Source organism: Panthera uncia, chromosome D2 (genome assembly GCF_023721935.1).
Source record: "Panthera uncia isolate 11264 chromosome D2, Puncia_PCG_1.0, whole genome shotgun sequence".
NCBI classification, from domain to species: Eukaryota; Metazoa; Chordata; class Mammalia; order Carnivora; family Felidae; genus Panthera; species Panthera uncia.
The window spans coordinates 44,244,572-44,272,324 of NC_064818.1; the positions used below are offsets into that span (position 1 = coordinate 44,244,572).

The 27,753-nt window shown below is 37.0% G+C and overlaps 1 protein-coding gene across 5 annotated transcripts in view; it reads right to left on the reverse strand.

The window, feature by feature from the left end:
- PTPN20 (protein tyrosine phosphatase non-receptor type 20) overlaps positions 1–27,753 on the reverse strand; it is a 109,534-nt gene that overhangs the window by 21,276 nt on the left and 60,505 nt on the right. For all 5 annotated transcript variants that reach the window (XR_007460927.1, XR_007460926.1, XM_049646304.1 and 2 more), the window contains exons 5-7: positions 27,415–27,524; positions 8,467–8,615; positions 5,382–5,472 (exon numbers count right to left, since the gene is read on the reverse strand). Coding sequence is in view for 3 of the 5 variants with exons in the window: in XM_049646304.1 (XP_049502261.1) it covers positions 5,382–5,472; positions 8,467–8,615; positions 27,415–27,524 (350 nt within the window). In the remaining 2 variants the exon portion in view is untranslated. The remainder of the gene's footprint in view (positions 1–5,381; positions 5,473–8,466; positions 8,616–27,414; positions 27,525–27,753) is intronic.

Sequence of the window (27,753 nt, forward strand, 5' to 3'; positions counted from 1 at the left end):
GGAAGACCAATTACTAAATAACTGAAGAAACTCTCTTAGAGCTAAAGGAAGACTGAGTCTTCAGATTAAAAGGTTCTATGAATTCTACATAAGACCAATGAAATGAAACATACATGGTAACATTTCTGAATTCCAGGAAAAAATTAAAATGCCATAAGGTTTACGAATGAAAGAATATGTTTCTTACAGAATAAGGCCAGGTCACCTGGGTGACTCAGTCAGTTAAGCGTCTGACTTTGCCTCAGGTCATGATCTCACGGTTCGTGGGTTCGAGCCCCATAATGGGCTCTATGCTGATGGCTCAGAACCTGGAGCCTGCTTCAGATTCTGTGTCTTCATCTTTCTCTGCCCCTCCCCCACTTGTTCTCTCTCTCTCTCTCTCTCTCTCTCTCTCTCTCAAAAATAAATAAACATTAAAAAATTTAGAATAAGTTCACGATACCATCGTATTTATTACCTGAAACACTGGAAGCTGGAGGACAATGAAGTAACACTCTGGAAAACAGTGAGGAGTTTCCTCAAAAAATTAAAAATAGATCTACCCTATGACCCAGCAATAGCATGCTTAACTTTATAAGAAACTGTTAAACTCACTTCCATTGTAGCGGATGTAAAGTGTATCTCATGTAAAATGTATCTTATTATAGTTTTAATTTGCATTTTCTTACTGATTAATGATATAAACATCTTTTCACATATTTGTCATCCATACATCTTCTTTCAAGCGGCCACTTAAATATTTTGCTCACTTATTGTTGGGTTATTTGTCCTCCTATCAAGCCATAGAAATTCTTTACATATTCTTCTTTTTTTAATTAAAAACATTTTTTAATGCTTATTTATTTTTGAGAACAAAAGAGCACGTGAGAGCGAGATTGAGAGCAAGCAGGGGAAGGTCAGAAAGAGAGGGAGACACAGATCCGAAGCAGGCTCCAGGCTCTGAACTGTCAACAAAGAGCCCAATGCAGGGCTCGAACTCACGGACAAAAGAGATCATGACCTGAACCAAAGTCAGACACTTCACCGAACAGAGCCACCTAGGAGCCCCAATTTCTTTACATATTCTAAACAAAAGCCCTCTGTCAGACAAATGTTTTGAATGTGTTTTCTCCCAGTCTGTTGTTTGCCTTTTCATTTTCATAACAGTACACTGAAAAGCAATATTTGTTTTAAATCAAAGAAGTCTAATTTGTTTTTTTCTTTTGCAATTTTGGATTTTTGTGTCCTATTAAGAAAAACTCTGCCAAACCCAAGAACACTAAATTTTTCCCAAGTATTCTTCAGAAGTTTTATGGTTTTAATTCATATTAGGCCTATGATCTATTTTGAGTTAATTTTTATGTAAGGTGTGAGATAAGGGTATAGTTCATTTTTAAATATGTGAAAATGCAACTGTCCAGAACCATTTGTTGAAATTACCCTTTCCTCATTGCTTGCATCCTAAAATTCAGATATCGTCTGCTCTGCCTTCCTTACATAACTGTAGACAGCACTCCATGACATATATGAAAACGTGCTCTGTAAAGTGGAAAACTAATAGAAATCTAAGTCACTATCATTATTAGTTAGTTCTGAGTAGATCCTGACCCGAAGACAAGAAACAGAAAAAGTATTAGGCCATGACATGTGGTATGGCCCCACTCCTTTATTAGCCTTCAAAACACCTTTTAACCTCAGAGCTATTCCCTCTTCTGTGAAGTAGAAATTATGGTATCCAATGGTCTACTTCAGGAGGATTTCATAAAGATTATATAAGATTATGCATTTTAAAATGCTGCAAATTATAAAATGCTATACAAATGCAAGACATTTACTTTATACCTAAAAATCCCTGTGTACATAATAAGGCCCATTCCTGCTTTGCGTAGTAGTATAGGGCCATAAATATGACTGCACAAGCTGAAACTTTGCAAAAGATCTTAATAATCAACAGGACAAATTACGATTGTTCTATAACCTTTTCCAAGGCACTATTTCTTCTTAACTCTATTCTTGTTCTATTAGGATTTCATCCCAGTGTTACTACTTTTCCTTTCTTTGCTTCAATTCATCTTTGTTGACCAAACAACTTTTGATAACCCATTTTTATAAAAGGTAATGTGGGCTTATCGCTAAAAAATAAGGAGGCAACGAAACTACGCGCTTTGCTATCTGTGCATGAGCTGAGTAACAGGTACACAGTGACCAACTGCAGTAGTATTTTAAAAGAAGCAAAAAAAAAAAAAACGACATGATTAGTCACTGATCATGATGCAAATCTGTTATTTACATAGTAATCTGCAGACTGAAGAGCTAGAAGTGAAGTTTGTACTTTATGCAATTACTCATAGTTAATATATCGTGATCACTGAAATTTGAATTGTGTTGTTGGGGGAATGGTGTTCTTCACTAAACACATTAACTGAAATTTGTGCATACTGGAGCCATGCAAAGTGAGGCTTGCATATACTTGCAGTGTGCCAAGATACGTGAATCTCCCAATTAGTCTTCCCAGCATTTGAAGAGAGGAATGAATGAATTATTTTCCTGGATTTCTTGACATGATTCTTTTTGAACCTTCTCTATTACTTCAAAAAATGTGTGGTGAAGAAATCAAAGAAACCTTTGAGGAACCCGGGGGGCTCAGTCGACTGAGTGCCCAACTCTTGATTTTGGCTCAGATCATGATCCCAGGGTCCTGGGGTTGACCCCTACATTGGGCTCCACACTGAACATGGAGCCTGCTTGAGATTCTCTCTCTCTGTCCCTCTGCCTCTCTGCCCCCCCCACCCCCGTTCACATGCATGTGCATGTTCTCTCTCTAAAAGAAAAAAAAAAACTTTCTATGATTGTTACTTAAGGAGGCTTATTTGAGATTAAATTACACTGTAGTATAAGGCAGATAAATTAGTGGGCTTTAAAACAAAAGTTGACTGAATAACAACTGATTTTCTTTAAGAGAAAAGCAAAGGGTTTTACATGATTTTCCTTAGTTTTAGCCATTGAACTTTTGTTTTGTTTTGTTTTGTTTATTTCAGGAGTAAAATTTAGTCATTCATCACTTACATACAACAACACCTAGTACACATCACAACAAGTGCCTGCCTTAATGCCCATCACCCATTTAACCCATCCCCCCAACACAGCTACCCTCCAGCAACCCTTGGTTTGTTCTCTAGAGTTAAGAGTCTCTTGTGGTTTGCCTCCCTTCTTGCTTTTATTTTATTTTTCCTTCCCTTCCCCTATATTCACCTATTTTGTTTCTTAAATTCCACATATGAGTGAAATCGTATGGTATTTGTCTTTAACTGACTTATTTTGCTTAGCATAGTACATTCTAGTTCCATCTATGTCACTGCAAACGGCAAGATTTCATTCTTTTTGATGGCTGAGTAATATTCCATTACATATGTGTACCACATCCCCTTATCCAATCATCAGTTGATGAATATTTGGACTCTTCCCATACTTTGGTTATTGTTGATAGTGCTGCTATAAACATTGGGGTGCATGTGCCCCTTCGAATCAGTAGTTTTGTATCCTTTGAATAAATATCTAGTTGTGTAATTGCTGGTGCTATTTTTAACTTTTGAAGAAATGCCATACTGTTTTCCTAATCACTGAACTTTACTTTTTGTATCTTCACATCTCTTTTCTCTTTAGTTGTCACTCTTCTTGTACCCAGAGTAAAGAGTTCAAGCCAGATCAAATGTCAAATGTACCCCATATCCTAAAACAAGCTTCTTGTAATCCTCATTTTAAAGTCTTGTTTGCATTTGGTTCCTTGAGGGCTAACTGCACATGTAGGTGTAGGAATTATATAACTGGAACCTCTGACTTCTCAGACTAGCACCAAATTGTTGGTATTATCTCTTAAACATTACCCTGATTTCAGGAATATTCATCAATGTACTTCTGCACACTCTCCCCACAGAAGATAGCAGAATTAATATTTTAACTATCTGGGAAGGTACTCATTAGTCTATAATAATAAAGCTATTTTAGATCTGAATGAACAAACTAAACATAAAGGTATTTATCTAATTATGGCAGTCACTATTCCACCCTAATTTCTATGATAACCACCTCAAGTCTAGTGGGAGAAACAGGAACATAAATAGATAAATAAAATATAATTTGGTAAATTGGGGAGGTCCGTCACAAGGTGGTATGAGACTATTAGAGAAACACCAAACCTAGCTTTGAGGACCACAAGGAAGGTCGGGCTGAGCTAGCTCTGAAAAACAGTAGGAATTACCTCAGAAAAGAAAGAAGGATGGATGGCTCTTGCAAGAACCACAGGTTCAAAGGCCTGGAGACAAAGAAAGAGAATGAATTCCAGAAACCAAAAGAGGTTCTGTCAGAGAGCTGTGGCAACAGAGGTGGAATAGATGCCATGATGCTAAAGAGCTTTACCATGACAGTAACAGGGAGCCAAAGAAGAGCTTGGAAGGGATTTGTGTTTTAGGAAAGTCATTTCAGTAGCTGCTGTGAGTAGATGGGCATGGAAGCAGTGAAGAAGACAGACCAGCCGAGAGATGAAATCGGCTCAATCCAAGCAGTGGTTGGAACTGAGACATGGGGGAAGATTCTGGGGGTATTAAGGAAGTAGAATTAAAAGGGCTTTGTGACCACTTTTAAATATTGCACGTGACTCAAAGTTTTCTGGTGTGGACAACTGGGTGGTTACAGTAAATAAGATACAGGAGGAAGGAGAAAGGTCAAGATGGAGGAAGAAAAATGGTAAAGTAACACGAAAAATATTTCACTTTGAAAGGAATGTGAGGCATAGAATGAGATTTCTTACCTAAAATTAAAAATGTCTTGTATTTTGTTTCTACTGTTTGGATGCCCTGAGACAGATAAATCCTGTGAGTAACTGGGTGGGAAGGAGAGGGGCACTAGCTTCACCCAGTACAGGGAAGCAATGTGGAGGGCCCTTAGAGAAAATCAAAGAGCAACCTCCTATTGCAGGGTAGATTGGCAGTTTTATTGTCCAGGGCAGAGGATATAAATAGCTCCATTGTATCCATGTGTCTAAACAAAATGGCCAAGGAAGGTGGTTAGGGCTTGGGGTACCAAAAGTGAGAGGTGTCTCAGACTACTAGACTTTATATTTTGGATATAGTTCATGGCCTGACAAGTAGCATATACGTAAGAAGAAGGTTTAAAGACTTCTGTAAATAACCGTATGTTAGTTGCTGGAAGAAGTACCTGGAATAGAAGACTTGAACTTGACCATGTTCTAGCATATTTAAGAATATGCCCAGGCCACCCACTAGCTAGCTACCAGAGCTCTTTGTCATGATCACAGGTCAAAATGCCTAATACTGAAAGCCATACAACCCACTTTTTATCTTTCCCGCAATGTAAACAGGAAAATAAAACCATTTTTAGCTTACATGGAAGAACATCTCGATATCTGTTTTTGTCTCTGTTGCGTAGGTCATTCCCAGAGTTGAACTCACCAGGTAGGTTCTGAAAATCTAAAGTCTTTAAAAGGTAAGAAATAGAAGTCACATATTTACTACGACAAAAAGAAAAAGAAAAAAAATCTGCCTTTGCTTAGTGTTCATGATCCTTAAACCTCTATATGGCATGACCCAATGTTAAATGTGTTGTATGATAAGTGAAGTCAAAACCGCATTAAAAAATACTACAGAAAGGGGTACTTGGGTGGCTCAGTTGGTTAAGTGTCTGACTTTGACTCAAGTCATGATCTTGTGGTTCGTGGGTTTGAGCCCCACATCGGGCTCTGTGCTGACAGCTCAGAGCCTGGAGCCTGTTTTGGATTCTGTGTCTCTCCCTCTCTCTCTGCCCCTCCTCTACTTGTGCTCTGTCTCCCTCTCTCAAAAACAAATAAACATTAAAAAAAATACTATAGAAAATACCTCAAATTTGAGATGTCAATCAACAAGTTGTTTGATGAGAAAATGCTAATCTCTCTAAAGATGCTTTTTTCCCTTAAACTTCAATATTGTTCCTTTTTCATAAAAAAGCCAATACAGAACATTCCCTTCTTGGATTTACCCATAAATCTATCATTTTATAAGCAAACAAATAAAAATAACAGCAAAAATATATATATATAAACATATAAACCAAAAAAAATATAAGCAGACTCACAATTTACTCCTTGGCCCATGAAGGAATTATCGGGTATCAATTAAGGAATTCTTCCTTTCAAAAAAATTTCTTTACCAAGTGTGAATTCAGTAAACACTGATTGAACATTTAATACGTACTCAGCACTTTTCTAGATACTGGAATACAAAGATGAACCTGAAAATTTTCCCATCCTTAAGGAGCTATCAGAGCAATCAGAGGGGGACCTATGAGATCAATGTACAGAGATGCTAGTATAATGGCAGCACTGATGACTGCCATCAAAAGTTAGTCATATGAAAGTATGTGTGTGTGCGGAAGGCAAGGAGAGCAGAGGTGAGCAGGTACCACTCCAGGTAAAAGGACAGGAATAAAGGCCCGGGGGCATACATCTCCTCTTGGGGAAACAGTGAATAGGATGATAACAAGAGAACAGAGAACATGATCTAGCCCAGAGGGAAACGAAAACTACCCAGGAAGGCCTTGTTTCATATACAAAAGAAGCAGAGATGTATCCATTCCTAGTCTATGAGAATATTTGTGGATAAAGCCTGTGAGTCTATACTTTTCAAAAGCTCTTCAGTAACCCTTCGGTAGCCAACCTGGCACCACCAGTCTTTAAATAAGCACTGGCAACCACTGGCATGGCCGATGAGAAGCTAGAGAAGGTGTTAAGCAGTAGGATAGTAAGATTTTTACCCTTTTAATTTTTATGCAAATTAATCCTAAAGTTAACTTGGAAAAAAATATCTGTAGGAAGAACTAGAAGAATTCTGTAAAAGAAGAGTAAATGAGGGAAGACTAGTCTGAACAAACAGTAAAAGATCCCATGAAGCTACACTAATTAAGAGAGTTTGGTAACAGCATATGAATAAACAAATCAATGGAAGAAGTCCAAGAATACATTAAAATGCATATATCACTTCAGTATATAATAAAAGTGGCCTTTTACATCACTGAATAGAAGTTTCAAGAGGATCTTGGGACAAGAGGATAGATATATAGCGTGGGGTCCCTAACAAATACCTTATAAAAAATTAAAATCTAGTTGGATCAAAGATTTATACATTTTAAAAAATTTATACATTTTAAAAGATATTAGTAAGAAACATGAAATAATTATGATCTTAGAGTGAAAGGGCATCTAAAGGATACAGAAAACCCTGAAGTCCCAAAAGATTGCCATATTTGACCACTAAAAATTACCTCTCTTCTTACTAAATGTGTATGTGCATGCACGCACATGTATGTGTGGCACAAACAACAAGGGAGGAAAGTTACCATATAAAGCATATACAAAAGAGACAATTTCTTCATTATATAAAGCTATCAATTGATAAGAAAAAGAATAAACAAAAATTGAGCAAAGAATTGGAACAGTTCACTAAAATAAATATAAAAGGCTTAAAAAATATGGAAAGTAATTCCTCTGTTCTCAAATAAGTGTCAATTAGATCATCAACAAGAAATCATTTGTCATGTAAGAGATAAGCAAAGATCCAAAAATTAAATAGCACAAAATACTGGTGGTCTTCCTAGTAATTTGTTCTAAAGAATACTAATACAGGGGTGGCTCAGTCGGTTAGGTGTCCCACTTCAGCTCAGGTCATGATATCATGATCTGTGGGTTCAAGCCCCATGTCGAGCTCTTTTCTCACAGCTCAGAGCCTGGAGCCTGCTTCAGATTCTGTGTCTCCCTCTCTCTTTGCCCCTCTCCCCCGTGCTGTCTCTCTCTCTTGCTCGATCTCAAAAATAAATAAATATTTAAAAAATTAAAAGAAAAAACAAACAAAAAACAAAGAAAGATATACTCGTGATGGAGTCTTTCATTAAAAAAAAGGATACTCATACATATGTACAGGCATATGAAGAGGGGTAACTGCTGTTCATAGTAGCCTAGAACAATCTAAATGAGCATGATAGGGGACTACGTAAATAAAAGAAGGCCTTTAGAGCTATACAATTAACTATACTATGCAACCCTTAAAAAGAATGAGATTTTAGGAGATAAAGCTATATGTACTGATAATATATTTGGAAATTATTTCTCAGGTGACACATTTTTTTTTTTTTTTTAAGGAAGGAAAGGGTAATGGTGAATAAAGTACATGCTAATGATTTTCTGGACATTTGGATGACAAAGTTAATAGTGGAAAGGGAGCCTAGGAAGTCAAGAGAGAAAAAGAAAGATACTTTATCCATTTTATAACCTTTTATGCTATTTAACCTCTTTTTTTAACTATATACACCTATTACTTTAAAAACAAACTTAATATTTAAAAACAAAGTACTCAATTTAAAAAACACAGAAAAAAAAAAGAAAAAAACCCTCTAGTAGTAATGTGGAAAATCAGAGACTTTTGTTAAAACCAAAATATTTACCATAAATTCCTGGAGGATTTCAAATTCTGCTACTTTTTTCTCAAGCACGTTAACACAATCCTTGATGGTTAATTGCTCATGAAAACTGAATATTAATGGTCGAACATGAGCCAGCTGAGCTAGCTCCCTTTCAGAAACAATTTGTATACCTAAGAAAAAGAAAAATTCACATTTGTAAGTTACTTGTATGTATGTGAAGGGAGATTTTCTTTCTGTTGTTGTTTTTTCTTAAGTAAAGGCACAGCCACCTATGGATTACTGGAAATTTGTGTTTCCAGAAGTGAAGAAATCTGTTACTTTGAAAGAAAGTATTCTTGGTTTGAAAAATCATGATTATGTACTTTGAAATTACACAAAACCCACTATTTTTGGAAAAACTGTTAAGTGCTATACAAATAAAAGATGCTATAGACTGAGAAGTGTTCTATTTAACAATGTGAATTGAGTATATGTATTGACAATTATGCACAGCAAGCATGTGCAAACAAGACTTGGATGGGAAAAAGTGAGAACTTTTGTCTTCCCTCAGACCAAGTATTTAACATCCCTAGAGTTTGAGAGGAGAGGATGTGGAGAGTCTAACACACTTCTCACTCTAAAATAGATCAAGGACACTCATGCACACACAGACATACAACACAAATACACCCCCCACAAGGATAGAGAGGCTCTATGTGATATCATTAATAAGACTAAAAATATATATATAATATATAACTTGTAATTATGTATTATATGCATATATATACATTATATAGTTACACATTTATAACCAATAATAATAGAAGAGAATACATGCTATTCAATAGTACACATGGAGGGTTTTTTTTTAATGATGATGTTTTATGTCATGTTGACAATCTAGATTCCAAAGAGCCGAAATTTTACAGATCATGTCCACTGACCAAAATGCAATAAATCCAGAAGTCAGTATTAAAAGAATATTTTTAAAATTTCAGAATTTTGAAGTAAAATGCTCACGTGAAGCCAGTTCTCAAAATCTCTTTTCAAAGCCAAATAATATGAACAAAAATAAAGTTAACACCAGCAAATATATATATATATATATATATATATATATATATATATACAAGAAGCAATTCCACAAAAGAATGGGGATAAAAAGTAAAAAATTCTAAGAATGTGCACAGCCCTGTGAAACTCTTCTTGTCTTGGAACCCTATTTTAACCAAAAGCTCTTTGCAGGGGTGGAAGTGAGGGACTGTTGGTTGGGAGAGATAGTCACAGAAATCCTAAAATTTCTCACAAATATCTCTAACCTGAATATGAGAGAAGATCTAGGAAGCCTAGAGGGGGAGCCAAAGTTTGCAAGAGTAGAAGCCATTTTGATCATCGTTGATGCCCAACAGAAAAATCTTTAGAGCTTCCCATGTATTCCAGCCTTGCTAGAACAAAAGCTGAGAGAAGGGAGAGAGGAAACGAAAGAAAAGGTAGAATGATTGTAATGGACACTGTTGTTGGCTCTCCAACACTGATTCTACACTGATGGTTAGTTAAAGCCATAAGTGATCATTCCACAATAACTCCCTTGCCAGTGAATAATTCAGCAATATGTAGATGACTTGATCCAATGGGAAGCAAGAAGTATATTCAGGGCTTGCGGGCAAGGAAGAGAAGCAAGCTTCTCTCTCATCTCCATCCCTTGCCCAGACATAGATACAGACATATAAGACCCTGATTATTACAAGCAGCCCTACTGTGACATAAAATGAGCTGAATACAGCAAATATGAAAAAAATACACATAAAGAACCTATGCTCTTAATGACATCACTGAGAAACTGATCAAATTGAACTTGGAACACTTCCTACCTCTCTATTTCCATTATGGGAGAAAATATATTTCTGTGGTTAACATCATTTTGAATTTGGTTTCTCTTTATTGCGACCTGGTCCAAGAATTCCAATCAAGGTGGACAGGTCAGGCTTCAGCTACAATAATGGCAATGGGATTTTTGCAGAGGGGCAGTTCTTTTCTAGCTATTTGGTGCGACATCATTGGACAGGTTTGAAGAACAGGTGCTTCCCCCTAACATGGTCCAAAAATAACACTGCACAATGGTCTACCACAAAAACTGCTAGCTTTGCTGTAAGGAGGAATCTGAGGGAGCTGGACACTGCTGCTCGAACCACTAGCTCCTGGATGACACTACTATAGCAACCACGGAGGAATTAGAAAGTCAGCACCACAACTGTTGGTGCTAGTGATGTACCACTTCAGTTATAATGAGACACGGGGAATACCATGCGTGTTATGGTGCGTACCAGCAGCTTGAGAGCTTCTCCACAGATTTAAGTCTTGGCTAAGTGCATACAACTGGTCAAACCCACATAACTTCAGGATTTCCGGGAAATGTAATTTTTAGTTTTCCTGCCTGGGCCATACAGAAAGACATGTTAGGAGAAGGATGTGATCAAAGCTGAGTAAGCTAATCTATAATATCTTCTATACAACAATTCATCCACACCCTGTGAGTTTTCTGTTCCTTTTCCCCTAACCCTTCTGCACATTTGTCATTATCTGCTCAGCCAAAATCCAGCCCTCAAAGTGTAGTTTATAATGGAAGATAACTAATCAAATCAAATCAAATCAAATGGAATGAGACTCAACAAGAATTCATTCATGCTCAAACTGAAAAATCAAGGAGATGCAGAACTATACATGTTACTGAGCAAGATGGAAATAAAATGAAAGACGAAGAAAAAAAATGAGCAATGCAATATGGTAGGCAAAAAAAATTTAATCCATTCTGAATGGGACATAACTTATATTGTAGATCTATTATCTGTAGGAAGAAGTAATGGAATATAAATTATTTTAAATGAGTTTAAAAGTGAGATTTTAAAAAACAGAATGGCCTCTTTTTTTAATGTTTATTTATTTATTTTGAGAGACAGAGACACGAGCAGGGAGGGACAGAGAGAGAAGGAGATAGAGAATCCCAAGCAGGCTCAGCTATTCTCAGCACGGAGCCAGATGTGGGGCCCAATCTCACAAACTGCGAATTCATGACCTGAGCCAAAACCGTGAGTCCAATCGATACTTAACCGACTGAGCCACCCAGATGCCCCCCAAAAAACAGAATGGCCTCTTATATTAGGTTCCTAAAGTAGTCAAATTCACAGTACAGAAAGTAGAATGGTGGTTGTCAGAGGCTGGGGGAGGGAGAATGGAGAGTTAAGTACTTAATGGGTACGGAGTTACAGTTGAGGAAGAGGAAAAAGTTCTAGAGATGGATGGTGGTATTGCTTGCACAACAGTAAGAATGTACTTAATACCACTGAACAGTACACAGAAAAATGGTGAAGATGATAAATTTTATGTTCTGTGTATTTTACCACAATTTTTAAAATACTACTAATAACCCAGATTCTTTGCATCACTTATAGTCTGTTATCCAGAGATCGGCTGCTATTATAAAGCTAAATTCTCCTCATGGTCACAAAAAGATGGTCAACAGCAATCAGAGCCATGTATTTTCTTGCTTACAGCCTATTTATTTTCTTTTTTAAAAAAAAAAATGTTAATGTTTATTTTTGAGAGAGAGACAGAGCACAAGTAGGGGAGGGGCAGAGAGAGAGGGAGACACATAATCCAAAGCAGGCTTCAGGCTGCGAGCTGTCAGCCCAGAACCTGATGTGAGGTTCGAACTCATGAACTGCCAGATTGTGACCTGAGCAGAAGTTGGACACTTAACTGACTGAGCTACCCAGGCGCCCCACATACAAACTATTTCTTAAATGCAAGGACAAAGTTTCCCCAAAGCATCCAACAAACCTTTACCTGAATTTCAGGCAGGCCAAGTGTCTGAAACATAGCCGGCAAAACAGAACTGGCAAAACCTAACTGGCATATCCTCAGATCATTCAGGTTCACACCCTGAGTTAAAAGCAATTTCTCAACCTGCTTTGCTGCAGCTTGATGGAAAAGAGATGAAATGAGTGCTGAAGAATCAGCTAGAGTGATCACTGGTGCCACTATACAACGTTTGCAGCAACCTCAACCCAAGTGCACAGACTAGGGTGCAAAAAAACCTTTGTGCAAAATTCAAGCCATCCTTCCAGCTCCTCCCTAGCTGTTCCCTACCGGTGCCAGCAAAACTCCCCTACATCTCAGTTCTGATGCCTCCCAGGTCTTACCCTAGAGTCAGAGGGGAGGTCACACCTATGGGGGACAGAGGTTTAGATGGAGAAAGCATCAGAAAAGAGGCCAGATTTACTTTTTTAAAAAATTTTTTAATGTTTATTTTTGAGAGAGAGAGAGACAGAGCACAACTGGGAGAAGGGCAGAGAGTGAGGGAGACACAGAATCCGAAGTAGGCTCCAGGCTCTGAGATGTCAACACAGGTCCAATGCAGCACTCAAACTCGCAAACTGAGATCATGACCTGAGCCCAAGTCGGACACTTAACCAGTGGAGCCAGCCAGGTGCCCTGCCACATCTACATTTGTATCAATATCACCTGGGAAGTGCCTTGAAAATAATGGAAAACAGTGTGGAGGTTCCTCAAAAAATTAAAAATAGATCTACCCTATGACCCAGCACTGGCAGGAATTTACCCAAGGGATACAGGAGTGCTGATGCATAGGGCACTTGTACCCCAATGTTTATAGCAGCACTTACAACAATAGCCAAACTATGAAAAGAGCATAAATGTCCATCAACTGATGAATGGATAAAGAAATTGTGGTTTATACACATAATGGAATACTACGTGGCAATGAGAAAGAATGAAATATGGCCTTTTGTAGCAACATGGATGGAACTGGAGAGTGTTATGCTAAGTGCAATAAGTCCTACAGAGAAAGACAAATACCATATGTTTTCACTCTTATGTGGATCCTGAGAAACTTAACAGAAGACCATGGAGGAGGGGAAGGAAAAAAAAAAAAAGTTAGAGAGGGAGGGAACCAAACCATAAGAGACTCTTAAAACCTGAGAATAAACTGAGGGTTTATGGGGTTGGGAGGGAGGGGAAAGTGGGTGACGGGCACTGAGGAGGACACCTGTTGGGATGAGCACTGGGTGTTGTATGGAAACCAATTTGACAATAAATTTCATATTAAAGAAAGAAAGAAAGAAAGAAAGAAAGAAAGAAAATAGGGATTTCTGGATTCAACCCAACAAATGCTGAATCATAACCTTAAATAAAAATTAAATTAAAAAAAAGAATGAGGTAAAAAATAAGTTTACAGACCTAAGAAAATAAAGATCAAAACTACATGATTACAGGGGCACCCAATTGGCTCAGTCACTTGAGCGTTCCACTCTTGATCTCAGCTCAGGTCATGATCTCATGGTTTGTGGAAGAAGAGACAAAAAATAAAAGATAGTGCATGTATGGACATCATCAGAAGTTCAGGATAAAAACTTAAGATACAGTGAGGAACTCCAGAAATCATCCTTCCTGGTACAAGCGCAGAGAGGGAAGCAGCAGCTTCTACAGGCAAGGTATGATGTCCCATCCAGTTTCTTTCCCCTATCTTCCCTAAGGATCAGAAGCAGAAGAAGTTGGGAAAAGGGCAGCAAACTCTATTGTCCACAAAACACAAGTTAAGACACAATAACTTTGGGAATTGGGAGGGGAGGAAAGCATCCTAGGCTCAGACCATAACATATCCTCTACCCCTAAAGAAAAGACAGGTAACTGAGAAGGCACCATCCCTAAGAACCAGGGACACTGCACCTGTCTACAACTAATGCTGAATAAAGACAACAGAGAATGCACTCCCACCCCCAATTAGGTTAGCAAGTAACATAATTACAAACAAGAGCATTCTGTTGCTGGGAAATGAACAAGGTCATTGACAGAAACCTTCTCTGAGGTTCAAGTGCAATGCGGAGATCTAAAGCAGAGGGTAGACATTGAAATAAACCCTCTGGCATTTTCCATTCTCAGCACAAAGTAGCAATACAGGAATTTGAAGCTGGTGATGAAATAGGAGTAACCCTAGCAACATAAAAACTCAAACCCTGCTCAATTCCTGACTAAACTGACTTAACTCACCAGACTGAAGGCCTACAAAAGGAAGAGGTACGCCTATTCCTATTTACCCCAGTCTCTAGAACACAAGATATCCAGATTTCAACAAAGAAATTACATGTACACAAAGAAGCAAGTAAAGTAAAAAAATAAAACTGTCAAGAGATAAAGCAATCAAAGGGACCAGACAGAGATACAACATAAATGTTAAAACTATCAGACAATGAATTTTAAATAAGTAAGATTGAAGTTAAAGGCTTCAGTGGAAAAGTGGAAACATGCATAAACAAATGCAGAATTTCATCAGAGCTAGGGAAACCATAAAAAATCAAGCAGAAATCCTAAAAATGAAAATTTCTATAATAGAAATAAAGAATGCTATCAGTGGGCTTATCTATGGGCTTGATACAGACTAGAAAAGAATCCGCAAACTTGAAAATGGGTCAATAGGCATTACTCAAACTGAAAGAGAAAAAAGAGTCAGGGAAGCCACAGTAGACAGCATCCAAGAACTACAGCCCAATATCACACAGATTAATATTCCTATAATTAGAAACCCAAAATAGAACAGAGAGTGGGAGTGGAATTGGGCAGGAGAAATATTTGCAGTGACAATGGTTGGGGATCCTCCAAAATGAATGAAAGACAGCAAGCCTCAGATACAAAAGCTCATCATCACCAATACAAGTTATAAGACAACCCAGAATCCTACAACCAACAAAAATGTCTTTCAGAACAAATGAAGGAGAAATAAACACTTTTACAGACAAATACTGAGAGTTCATTAGCAGCACACTTGCACTGTAAGAAATGCTCAAGGAAGATCTTCAGGCAGAAGGAATATACTACAGAACAGGAAACTGACTCTACACAAATGAAAAGTTGTAAAAATTCCATGAAAGTAGATAAATATAAAATTCTTTTTTTCCTTAATTTTCACTTTCTTGGAGGGTAACTGGCTATCTAAAACAAAAGCACTGAATACCTATTTTTCATAATTATTGTTATGTAAAAGAAACATTTGACAACAATTGTACAAAAGATTCACGGGAATAATTAGGAAGACACTATTGGAAGGTCCTTTTGCCAAGTGTTATAATGTTATTTGAAGATAGAAAAAACAGACTGTGAAAAATTAAAGATGTATATATATATTATAAATCCTAGGGCAACCAAGAGAACACTTTTAAAGAGGTATAACTAAAAAGCCATTGGGAAAATAAAATGTTATTACAAAATAATCCTAGAGAAATCTGCCAAAAAAAAAAAAAAAAGGAAAAAAGATAAAGAATAGAAAGAATAAATAGAAAGCAATTAGCAAGACGGTAGAGTTAAAATATGGTAATATAAATGCAAACAGTCTAAATACACCAATTAAAAAGACAGAAATCAGGAAACTGGGTGAAAAAGCAAGACCCAATCATACAATGCCCATAAGAAACCACTTTATATACAAAAATGTAGGCAAGTTAAAAGTAAAAGGATAGAAAAATATGTACCATGGGAACACTAATCAAAGGAAGGTGGAGTGGCTCTATTAACATCAGAGAATATCAAAAACAAATTAGACTTCAGACCAAGAACATTACCAGGGTTAAAAAAGTCGTTACTTGGGGGAAGAAGGATGAATAAGGGGAACAAAGAGAATTTTAGAGCAGTGTAACTATTCTGTTTGACACTAAAATGGTGAAAACATGTCTTTACACATTTGTCCTAACTCATAGAATATACAACACCACCAGTGAACTCTAATGTAAATTATGGACTCAGAGTGGTATTGCTACGTCAGTGCAGATTCATCCGTCACAAATACACCACTCTGGTGAGGAACACTGATAGTGGAGGAGCTTATGCATATGTGAAGGCAGTGAGAATACGGGAAATCTCTGTACCTTCTGTTCAAATTTGCTGTGAACTTAAAACTGCTCTAAAAATTAAAGAGATAATTACTAATGATAAAGAGGTCAAATCACAGAGAAGACGTAACAATGCTAAATGAGTATGCACCTAACAGAACTTCAAAATACATGAAAAACTGATAGTGTTAAAAAAAAAAGAAAGAAAATTTACAATTATCACTGAAGACTTAAAAACTCTTCACTCAGGAATCAATGGAACATGTACACAGAAATTCAGCAAGGACAGAAAAGAACTAAACAACAACGTCATCTAACTGGCCTTTATAAAACACTCTGTCCAACAACATTGTAAAAATTCTTCTCAAGTGCACATGGTACCTTCACCAGATAGACCATATTCTAGGTCAAAAATTAAACCTTAACAAATTAAAAAGAATGAATATAAATTATGCCCTTGGACCATAATGAGACTAAATAAAAATCAATAACATACCTGGAAAATCTTCAAATATTAAGAAAGTTAAAAGCATACTTCTAAATAACCCATGGATCAAAGAAGTCACAAGAGAAATTAGAGAACAATTTAAAAAAAAAAAAGCAGACTTTAGAATAGATCTATGTTTACCAAAAAAATTAGTAGGTAGTACCGAGAGTTCCCATATATCCTCTGCTATAGTTTCCCCTATTATTAACAATTAAACTAGGTTAGTACATTTGTTAGATTTGGGGGTTCCTGGGTGGCTCAGTCAGTTAAGTGTCTGACTCTTGATTTCATCTCAGGTCCTGATCTCATGCTTCACAAGTTTGAGTCCCACATCAAGCTCTGTGCTGAAAGCCCAGAATCTGCTTCCAATTGTGTCTCTCCTTCTTTCTCTGTCCCTCCCCACTCTGTGTGCATGCACATTCTGTCTCTCTCTCTCTCTCTCAAAATATATAAACATTAAAAAAAGAATTTAATTAACCAATATTAATACATTATTCTTAATATGTTAACTGAAGTCCATAGTTCATTCAGAGTTCCTTAGTTTTCCTTCATATCCTTTCACTGTTCCAGGATCCCATCTAGGAATCCATATGATCTTTAGTTCTCATGTCTCCTTAGGCTCCTCTTGGCTGGGATGCTTTCTCAGACTTTCCATGTGTTTGATGATTTTGGCAGTTTGAGGAGTAATGATCAGATATATTCTAGGATGCCCCTCTATTGGAATTTGTCTGATGTTTTTCTCATAATTAGCTTAGGGTTATCAGTTTTGGGGAAGATCACAGAGGTAAAGTGCCATATTCATCACAACATATCAAGGGGACCTACTATCAACATGACTGATGTTGACCTTGTTCACCTGTTGCAGCTGTGTATCATGTTTCTTTACTACAAACTTCCTCTTTTTTTTTAAATTTTTTTTTCAACGTTTTTTTTTTTTTTTAATTTTATTTTTGGGACAGAGAGAGACAGAGCATGAACGGGGGAGGGGCAGAGAGAGAGGGAGACACAGAATCGGAAACAGGCTCCAGGCTCCGAGCCATCAGCCCAGAGCCTGACGCAGGGCTCGAACTCACAGACCGCGAGATCGTGACCTGGCTGAAGTCGGACGCTTAACCGACTGCGCCACCCAGGCGCCCCCAAACTTCCTCTTTTTATCCCTCTTTCCATACTGTACTCTTTAGAAGAAAATCACTATATACAACACACACTTAAGGGATGGGATGTTATGCTCCATCTACATTAGAGTGGAATACATCTATTTTAGAGTGGAATATAAAATAATTTATTTGGAATTCTTCTGCATCTCTTTCTTCTCCCCATTTATTTATATATTCAATTATTTGTTTATATTAGTATGGACTCAGACATTCATTTCATCCTTTGAGTTATAATCCAATGCTACCTTGTGTTGGTGCTCAAACTGTTCCAGCTGTAGCCAATGGGAATGAAAAAGCATTCTGAATGGAATGTAAATAAAAACACATCAAGAATTTGGGGATATTGCTAAAGCAGTATTCACAGGAAGATCTGTTGTATTAAGTACTTATATTAGATCAGAAGAAATAACTCTTATCAGAAATCAATAAAATTGAAAACAATAGGAAAAATAATTAAAACTAAAAAAACTAGTTCATAGAAAAGATCAATAAAAAGACAAATACAATATGGTTTCCCTTTTATGTGGAATTTAAGAAACAAAACAAAGGAAAAAAAGAGACAAAATAACACACTCTTAAATAGAAAGCATAAATTGGTGGTTGCCAGAGTGGAGGTGGGTGGAAGGATGGTGAAATAGGTAAAGGGGCTTAAAGGGTACAAACTTCCAGTTACAAAATAAATAAATTATGAAGATGAAAAGTACAGCATGAGGAATATAGCCCAAACATTGTTTGGTGACAGATAATGATTATACTTATTGTGATGAGCACTGAGTAATGTATAGAAGTATTGAATCACTATATTTATTGTATGCCCGACACTAATATAACACTGCTAATTATCCTTCAATTAAAAATTATCAAAATAAATAAAATTACACTGAATTAAAAAAAATGAAAATCTCTAAACTGATCACAAAACAAAGAGAAAAAACACACTTTACCACATCAAGAATAAAACAGAGGGTATCAAGTCAGATATTACAGGCATTACAAAGTTAATAAGGGAATATTATAAACAGTTCTAATTCCATAAATTAGACAACTTATATTGATGAGACAAACTGCCAAAGCTCATTAAAGAAGAGAAAGATGATTCAATAGTCCTTTATCAATTAAAAACATTGAATATTGTTATGGGCTGAATTGTGTCCCACCCCCCCCCCCCCGAATTTTATATGTTGAAGTCCTAACCTCTAATAATTCAGAATATGATTGTATTTGGTGATAGGATCTTTAAAGAGGTAATTAAGCTAGTAAGATTTTTAGGGTGCACCCTCATCAAATATGACTAGTATCCTTACAAAAAAAACCAAACAAACAAAAACAAAAAACACAGCTCCCAGATGCTACACAGGGAGAAGACAGCCATCTGCAAGTCAAGAAGAGGCCTCAGAAAAAATCAAAACTGCCAACACCTTGATCTTAAACATCTAGCCTCCAGAATTGTGAGAAAATACATGTCTGTTATGTAAGCCATTCAGCCACTAGTACTTTGTTATGAAAACCCTAGAAAATGAACACAAATATGTATTTTAAAACCTTACAAACACATTCCAAGACCAGATGGTTTCACTGAATTCTAGCAAACATTTAAGATAGCAATAATAATAATTTTGTACAAACTCTTCCAGAATATAAAACAGGAGGGGTACTTCCAAACCAACTTTATGAGGGCAGCTTTGCCCTGATACTCAAACCAGAAAAAGGCACTCCAAAAAAGAAAACCGCAAATCAATATCTATCACGAACGTAAATGCGAAAACCTCAACAAAATACCAGCAAATCAAATCAAGCAACAAATAAAAAGGAAAAACCACAAAGCTGGGTTTATCCCAGGAATACAAAGCAAATTCAACATTTGAAAATCAAATACCAACAGTCCATAAGTCACCATATCAACAGACCAAAGAATAAAACCTATAAGATCATCTCAGCAGATACAGAAAAAACACTGGGAAAAAATTCAACATGCACTCATGATGAAAACTCTAGGAAACTAAAAATAGAAAGAACTTCCTTAATATGATAAAAGACATCCACAAAAATCCTCCAACTAACATTATCCTTAATGATGAAAACCAGAATGTTTTCCCCCTAAAACGGAGCCCACTCTCTGTACTCTTTTCAATGTTGCACCAAAGGTCCCAGCTAGTTCAACAAGTTAAGAAAAAGAAATGAAAAGCATATACATTAGAAAGGTTGAAAAATAAAACCGTGTCCATTCATAGATAACATGAGTGTCTACATAGGCAAATTCCAAAAAGAATATACAAAAACACTCCTAGAATTAAGAGTGAATTTAATAAGGTAAAGGGATACAAAGGCAATATCAAAAATATCAATCATATTTCTATATACCAGCAGTGAACTATGGAAGTTAAAGTATTTTATAATAGCACCAAAATGCAGAAGATACTTAGATAAAAGTCTAACAAAATATGTACAAGATCTGTATGTTTAAAACTATAACACACTAACTACTGATAAAAGAAATCAAAGCCGACCTATAAAGAGAAATGCTTCCATCGGAGAACACAACAATGATCCCACTGATAACGTTAGAAGTTGAGAATGCCACCAGCCCATTTTGGGCTCCTCATGCTACCAAACTGACAGAAAAAGAGGGGCTACTATAATGCTTGATATGACTAATTCTAATTATCAAGGGGAAATTGGGTTCCTACTAAATAGCAGGGGTAAGAAGGAGATGTTGAGAATGCAGGTGATCTTCTAGAGTGCCTTTACAGTGATTAAAGTCAGTGGAAAATGATAACAGTTAAGTTTAGACATGACTGCTACTAGCTTAGTGATGAAGGGATGAAGGGATGAAGGGATGAAGGGATGAAGGGATGAAGGTTTGCATCACCCTACCAGACAAGGAACCACAACCAACTGAGGTGCTTGCTGGGGTTAAAGAGAATACCAAAGTAGTAGAAGAAGGCAGTTCTACCAGATACAACCTTGTGACCAGCTGCACAAATGAGGACATAATAGTTACAAGTAAGTCTTCCTTTTTCAATATAAATGTCTGACACAATATATCAAGTATTCACATACATTCAAATATGTAAATTAACCACATATTTTTGTTTTCTTTTATAGGATAGTAAAGGTGAAGTGTTAATCAGCTGAACAAGGAAGACATCACTCAAAGACAAAAGGGGAGGGGAGCCTAGGTGGCTCAGTCAGTTAAGGGTCCAACTTCAGCTCAGATCATGATCTCGAGGTCTGTGAGTTTGAGCCCTGCACCAGGCTCTGTGCTGACAGCTCAGAGCCTGAAGCCTGCTTTGGATTCTGTGTCTCCCTCTCTCTCTGCCCCTTCCCACTCACACTCAGTCTCTCTCTCACTCTCTCTCTCTCTCTCTCCCTCCCTCCTCCTCTCAAATATAAACAAACATTAAAAAGAGAAAAAAAGACAAAAGGGAGATTTTTATATTCTCTTTTGAGGATGGGGTGAGAAGGTGTTTTCAGTTGCACACAGGATAACTGTATCATCGTAGATGGAAACATATGTTTTTATTTGGAGATTAGGTATGGTTTAAAGAGATATATGTGGGTGCCAAGTTGACAAAAGATGGACTGTGGTTATTTTGCAATATGTCAATATGGCTAGGCTGAACTTCTTCTCCCAGAATTCCATTTCCTAAATGTTTCCAGTTAAGATGATTGACGAGAGAGGTTCTTATGTGAGACTTTGGACGGTGAACCTGAAACAATAGCCATTTTGTAGTTCACACACACTATAGCTTATCTCCTGACACACCTCATTTTTTACACAGAGGGAAAAACTTGGTATCATAAAAATGGCAATACTTCCCAAATGAATATGTTGCCACTCCAATCTGAATTTCAAAATTTACATGGGGGTATATGCATCCCGATATTTACAGTAGCGTTATCAACAACAGCCAAACTATGGAAAGCACCCAAATATTCATCAACTGATGATGGATAAAGAAGATGTGATATATATATACATACACAATGGAATATTATTCAGCCATGGAAAAGAATGAAATCTCACCATTTGCAATAATGTGGATGGAGCTACAGACTACGAGTAAGTAAGTAAGCAAAGTAAGTCAGTCAGAGAAAGACAAATACCTTATGGCTTCACCCATATGTGGAATTTAAAACATAAAGCAGATGAACATGGAGTGGGAAGAGACGCAAATGAAGAAACAGACCCAACTATGGAGAACAAACTGAGAATTGATGGAGGGAGGTGGGTGGGGGATGGGTTAAATAGGTGGTGAGCATTAAACAGGACACTTGTGATAAGCACTGTAAGTGATGAATCATTAACTTCTACAACTGAAACTAATATTACACTGTATGTTTACTAACTGGAATTTAAATAAAAATTTGTAGAAAGAAAAAAAGGGGGGTTGTGGGAATGAACAAAATAATTTAAAATACCACATGTAGCAAGAGCCCAACTAGCCTACAAAATTTTTTATTAAAGCACTATTGGCATACAATATCTATTAGCTTAAGCTGTACAGTCATTTTTTATCTTTGTACATTATAAGATAATGCCCACAATAAGTCTAGTTACCACCTGTCACCAAAGTTATTACACTATTATTGACTATACACCCTATGCTTTACGTTACATCCCCATGACTTGTTTATTTTATTACTGGAAGTTTGTACCTCTTAATCTCCATTACATTTATTTTTTTAAAAATGAAGGGAAGGATTTGCCTTCCTAGGTAGCACTTAGAACTACTGTCGCATTTTAAAATTTTTAACAATTTAGTCATTGTAAATTGTTGCTTCACTGTGGTTCGATTTTCATTTCCCTGACTAAAAATTAGGTTGAGTACCTTTTTCAGATTTCCTCTTCTGTGAAGTGCCTACTGACATCTGTCTGGTCAACAAGTAATAGACTCGGGGGCTTAAACAACAAATATTTCTTTCTCACAGTTCTGGAAGCTAGAAGTCTGAGCTCAGGGTGCCAGCATGGTTGAATTCTCTGTGAATGCCCTCTTTCCGGTTTAGAGATGGCTGCTTTCTTCCTGCATCCCCACGTTATAGAAAGAGAGCCTCTAGTTCCTTCATCCCTTTATAAAGGTACCAATGCCATCATGGGGCTCCACCTTCATAACCTCATTTGAACTCAATTACCTCCCCAAGGCCCCATCTCCATCTGTCATCACATTGGAGATCCAACATGAATTCGGGGAGCTGGGGGGAGGGCAAAAAAGTAGTCCATAGCAATGTCTTCTGCCCATTTTTCCTATTGTCTTTTCCCTATTAATTTGTAGTTCTTTATGTTTTCTGGCATTAATCCTTTATTAGTACAGATCTCAGTCTCGGTAACAGACCCCAGGACAGACCTAACCCTAAAGTGAAAATGAAAAAGAGAGGAAAAGAAGGGGACTGGGAAAGAAAAAGCAGCTCCTGGCTGCTCTCCCTGGGGAGCTGGCCTTGCTTCTGAGGGCCGGGCCGGGCCACTCTCCTATCATACAGAAACCAATGTCACATAGCACTGATATTAGTTGTCATTGCAAGACTGTAATAAAGCAAAACAAAACCATCTAATCATCATATCTGAACACAGACAGAACTCAAAAGAATAACCTGTAATATACCAACTGCAAGTTTCTTGTTCCTCATCGTTCCAAATCTCAGCTCTCAAAACCACCTGCTTGGTTAGACACTGATCTTAGATCATAAGCTTCCTGCTATTGCTGCAGCAGCAGTACCATGAATAAAGCTTTCCTTCTTTTTCCCAACCCAATCCAAGAATTTCCCCAAAGGTTCAGTTCCATGGATGTTTATCATATTACTTTATATTATAATAATATTTTTAAAAGAACTACCCTAACTGACCAACAAGAAGAGATTGACTATGCAGATAATTGTGCACTCACACAATGAAGTATCATTTAGGTTTTAAAAACTGTTGGGTAAATATGTGTTTATTAAAAAGCCATGTTTACAAAGGAATGTGTTCATTTTTATTTTAAAAATAAATTTGTATTAAAACTTCCGCTTCTGCCTAAAACGTAGAAAGCTGGTATCACCCATCACCCATACACTAACAACATGTAAAAGTTGAAAACTGCAAAATAAAAACCAATAAAAAAAAAATCCACTGGAGAGCTGTGGCTGCAGGACAACCAAGTAGTCTGAAGTCTAAGGAAAGACAGACGCCTCCAAGGAGAGACAGGTCACCAACACGAGTTCACTTGTAGCAGCTAATGGGAGAAAGAGATGCCAGACACCATACAAGTGTAAAAGAAGTATTCAGATAAAAAAAAAAAAAAAAAACTTGATGTATTCCTGAAGGCTGAATGTGGCCTAATGTGACAATTTAAAATTCCGGGAAGCCACAGATAAAAGAGTTTTGCAACACTCTTGCAGACTCAACAGGCCTCCAATAGGTGCTCATTAAAAAGCAGAAAATAAAGGAAACAGAGTAGGAAATGGAAGGAATCTTTCCCTCAGTGGTACAGGCTTGGAGGAGAAGAGTTACTACCACCGCAGAAAATGTATAAAGCCGTTACTTGGACTTACACCTCCGCATTGAAGAAAAGTCTTCATTTGCAGGCGGAACAGCAGCAAACCCCACTGTGCACAGGTGAAGAATCACCGCCTCTGAGACAGGCAAAAGAAAAACACTCCACTCCTGGAGGAAGGGCAGGAAACAGTCTTAAGCTCAGGATCCTAAACCAATACTATAGTAAGTCTCTCACCACTAAGGAAACCTCCTCCGACAGGAAACCTCCTCCCACAGTAAACCTGCCAAAAATATAAAGCAGAGTTTGAATGCCATAATGAGGAGAGGCAGCATCACTGACAAAGCCCCTCCACTGACAACCAGGAACAGAGAACTTGCCTAAGGCCGAGACTGGACTACGACCACAAAACACTACCTGCCCTCCTCTCCAGGCCAGCCAGCACCAGGCTACCTACCACTAGAGCAGGGCCATGAGTGTAGAGAAGAGCACTTCTGAAGCACAGGTACATGGGGAAGGCCTGAAGCTAAGGATGGAACAGGAATGAGAAGGGAAACTCCAGCAGTGCAGTTGCCACCCTAAGTACAATTCAAATCTTGAGAAAGATTTAAATTTTAAGTTAATAGTTCACCGTAGGTCATGACAGCAACACAAAAGGAAAGCCCAGCTCATGTCCTAAACACACTAACTCAAGTACCTATACTAATGGCCTAACGGGGAATAGGCATAAATTCCATTTATCTCAATCTCTACTCTTCTACATCCAACATCAACACTCTATCAAAATTTACAAGATATACAAGAAGCAGCAACAATGACAAAATCAGTGTCAAAAGAACAAGGCAATCTACAGAAAAAAAAAAAAAAAACTTAGAAATGACCCATGTGTTAGAATCATAAGAGAGGGAATTCTAAATAACCATAATTAATATGTGAAAGCTGTATGGAAAAGGTGAACAAAGTACATGAGCAGATAGGGAATTTGAACAGAGAAGGAAACCATAAGATAAAGTCAAAACCTTTGTGAGAGCTGAAGAATGCTTTCAAATGGGTTCATCAGTAGTAGACTAACACAGCTGAGGAAAGAGGCAATAAACTTGAAGATGAATTGATAAAAATTACCTTAACTGAAACTCTAAGAGAAAAAATAGGAGGAAAAAAGGTAAAAAGCATATTTGTACAGTCCCTTTGGAAAACAATTTGTCAATTATATACACTTACAATTTCAAAATCCCAATCATAGATACATTTACCTTAAAGAAATGAAAATGTAGCTTTACCCAAGACCAGTATGTGAAAGTTTGTAGTGTTTTTTATCCATAATTGTTTTTTGTTTGTTTGTTTGTTTGTTTTTTTAACGTTTATTTATTTTTGAGACAGAGAGAGACAGAGCATGAATGGGGGAGGGGCAGAGAGAGAGGGAGACACAGAACCGGAAGCAGGCTCCAGGCTCTGAGCCATCAGCCCAGAGCCCGACGCGGGGCTCGAACTCACGGACCGCGAGATCGTGACCTGAGCTGAAGTCGGACGCTTAACCGACTGAGCCACCCAGGTGCCCCTATCCATAATTGTTAAAATGTGGAAACACCCAACTGTGCCTCAGCTGGTGAGTGGATAAACAAACTGGTGTAGCCATACAATGGAATACTAGTCAGAAAAAAAAAATTAAATACCAATAAAAGCAATGGTGTACATGAATATCAATAGCATTACAAAAAAAAACTGTACTCAAAAGGCAACATATTTATGATTCTGTTTATACAACACTTTGGAAAAGAAAACTAACAAGAATGAAAAGAGATTACTGGTTGTCAGGTGCTTGTGTTGGGTTAGGGGAAGACTCAAAACAGTACAAGAGAAATTTAAAGGCTGAAGGAAATGCACTGTATGCTGACGGTGGTGGTAGACCTTTTGTCTAACCTTACAGAACTGTATGCTAATTTTCTCATTAACTATTTTTGTGTCAGATCTGTATTTTAATAATTACATAAGTGTGAGATTGTCAAAATCAGTAGATTTGACATTTTCCAACTTTAAAAAAGTCATTAGACAAGATGATTCTGGCACTTGATCTAAGGTTGAAATGGGTGATCTCTATAGTCCTCTCTAGCTCCAAGGTTTTTGAGGTATGGGATTCCCCAATCTCACACAAAAATTTTACATATATATAAATTTATATGTTTTTATAATTTTTATAACTTTATATGTAAATCTATGTATGTTCATGGTTATATTTATGTTTACATTATATACAAATGTAAATACATATACACAAAAATTTTGACTATCTTCAGTATTATGATTTATTTTTTATACAATTTGTATTTTATTTTTTCCTCATACCCTATGTGTAATCCAAAAAACAGTTATTATTTTACTTACAAAGTATATATACTGTGCAACAAATTAAAATTTAAAAAATGAGGAAGCAGGTCATGTGCAAGTCTACACAAATCTATAATTCCTAGTATAAGAAAATATAAATAGCTAATTTTATTAAATTGACACGTTTGGATTGCAAGCATAATTCATTCTAAGTCGATTAGAATGGAAACATGCTTGTAATCCAAAGCACTTGTATAACAAAGCAAATTTCAAGAACCATTAGCTCAGTTGTGATCATGTGACATTCGGCATCACATATTACTTGTATTGTAAGACATCGCTCATTTTTCAAGTTAAAATTTATTAGAAACGTTTGCTTGTCTTGCTGAGGACTCTCAAAACAAGTTACTCACAATCCAAGGTTTTACTGTAAATTAAAATATTTAAAGAAAGGGAGATATTTGCCCTTATGAAGGTGAGGTGTGGAGCATTTTCTTCATTCTTAAAAAAATCCTAGGAAATCATGTTTGCTCCATCTAAAAAAGTTTTTCCTAGCTCTTTCCCACATTTATATTAGAAATTTCTTGGTTCATACCTCTGAAATATAGCTTCTTCAAGAATGTGATAATAAAAAGAGGATGAAGTCATACCGTGGAGCTGAGGAGGGACAGTCTGGGATGGCCCTGCAAGTTCTTCATCCTCACTGCTCCACTTGTCTCTTAGGAAGCCACTGGTGGCCCATACGCCTGGGTCACTGTCACTAGAAAAGAAATATATTTCGCTGTTCATGGTTTCAAACAATGTATACATTTTTTAAAGAATCTCTGATAATCTATATTAGTTATTCGTTGACATTCATCTTTATTTCAGTTTAGCCATGTACTTCTGTTGTCAGCACCCAGAATTGGCCCACTTCAAAAGGGATCACTCTGAAGTCCCAATGTCTGATCACAAATTCCATCTCTTCCCGCATTTATCTGGCTTGCAAA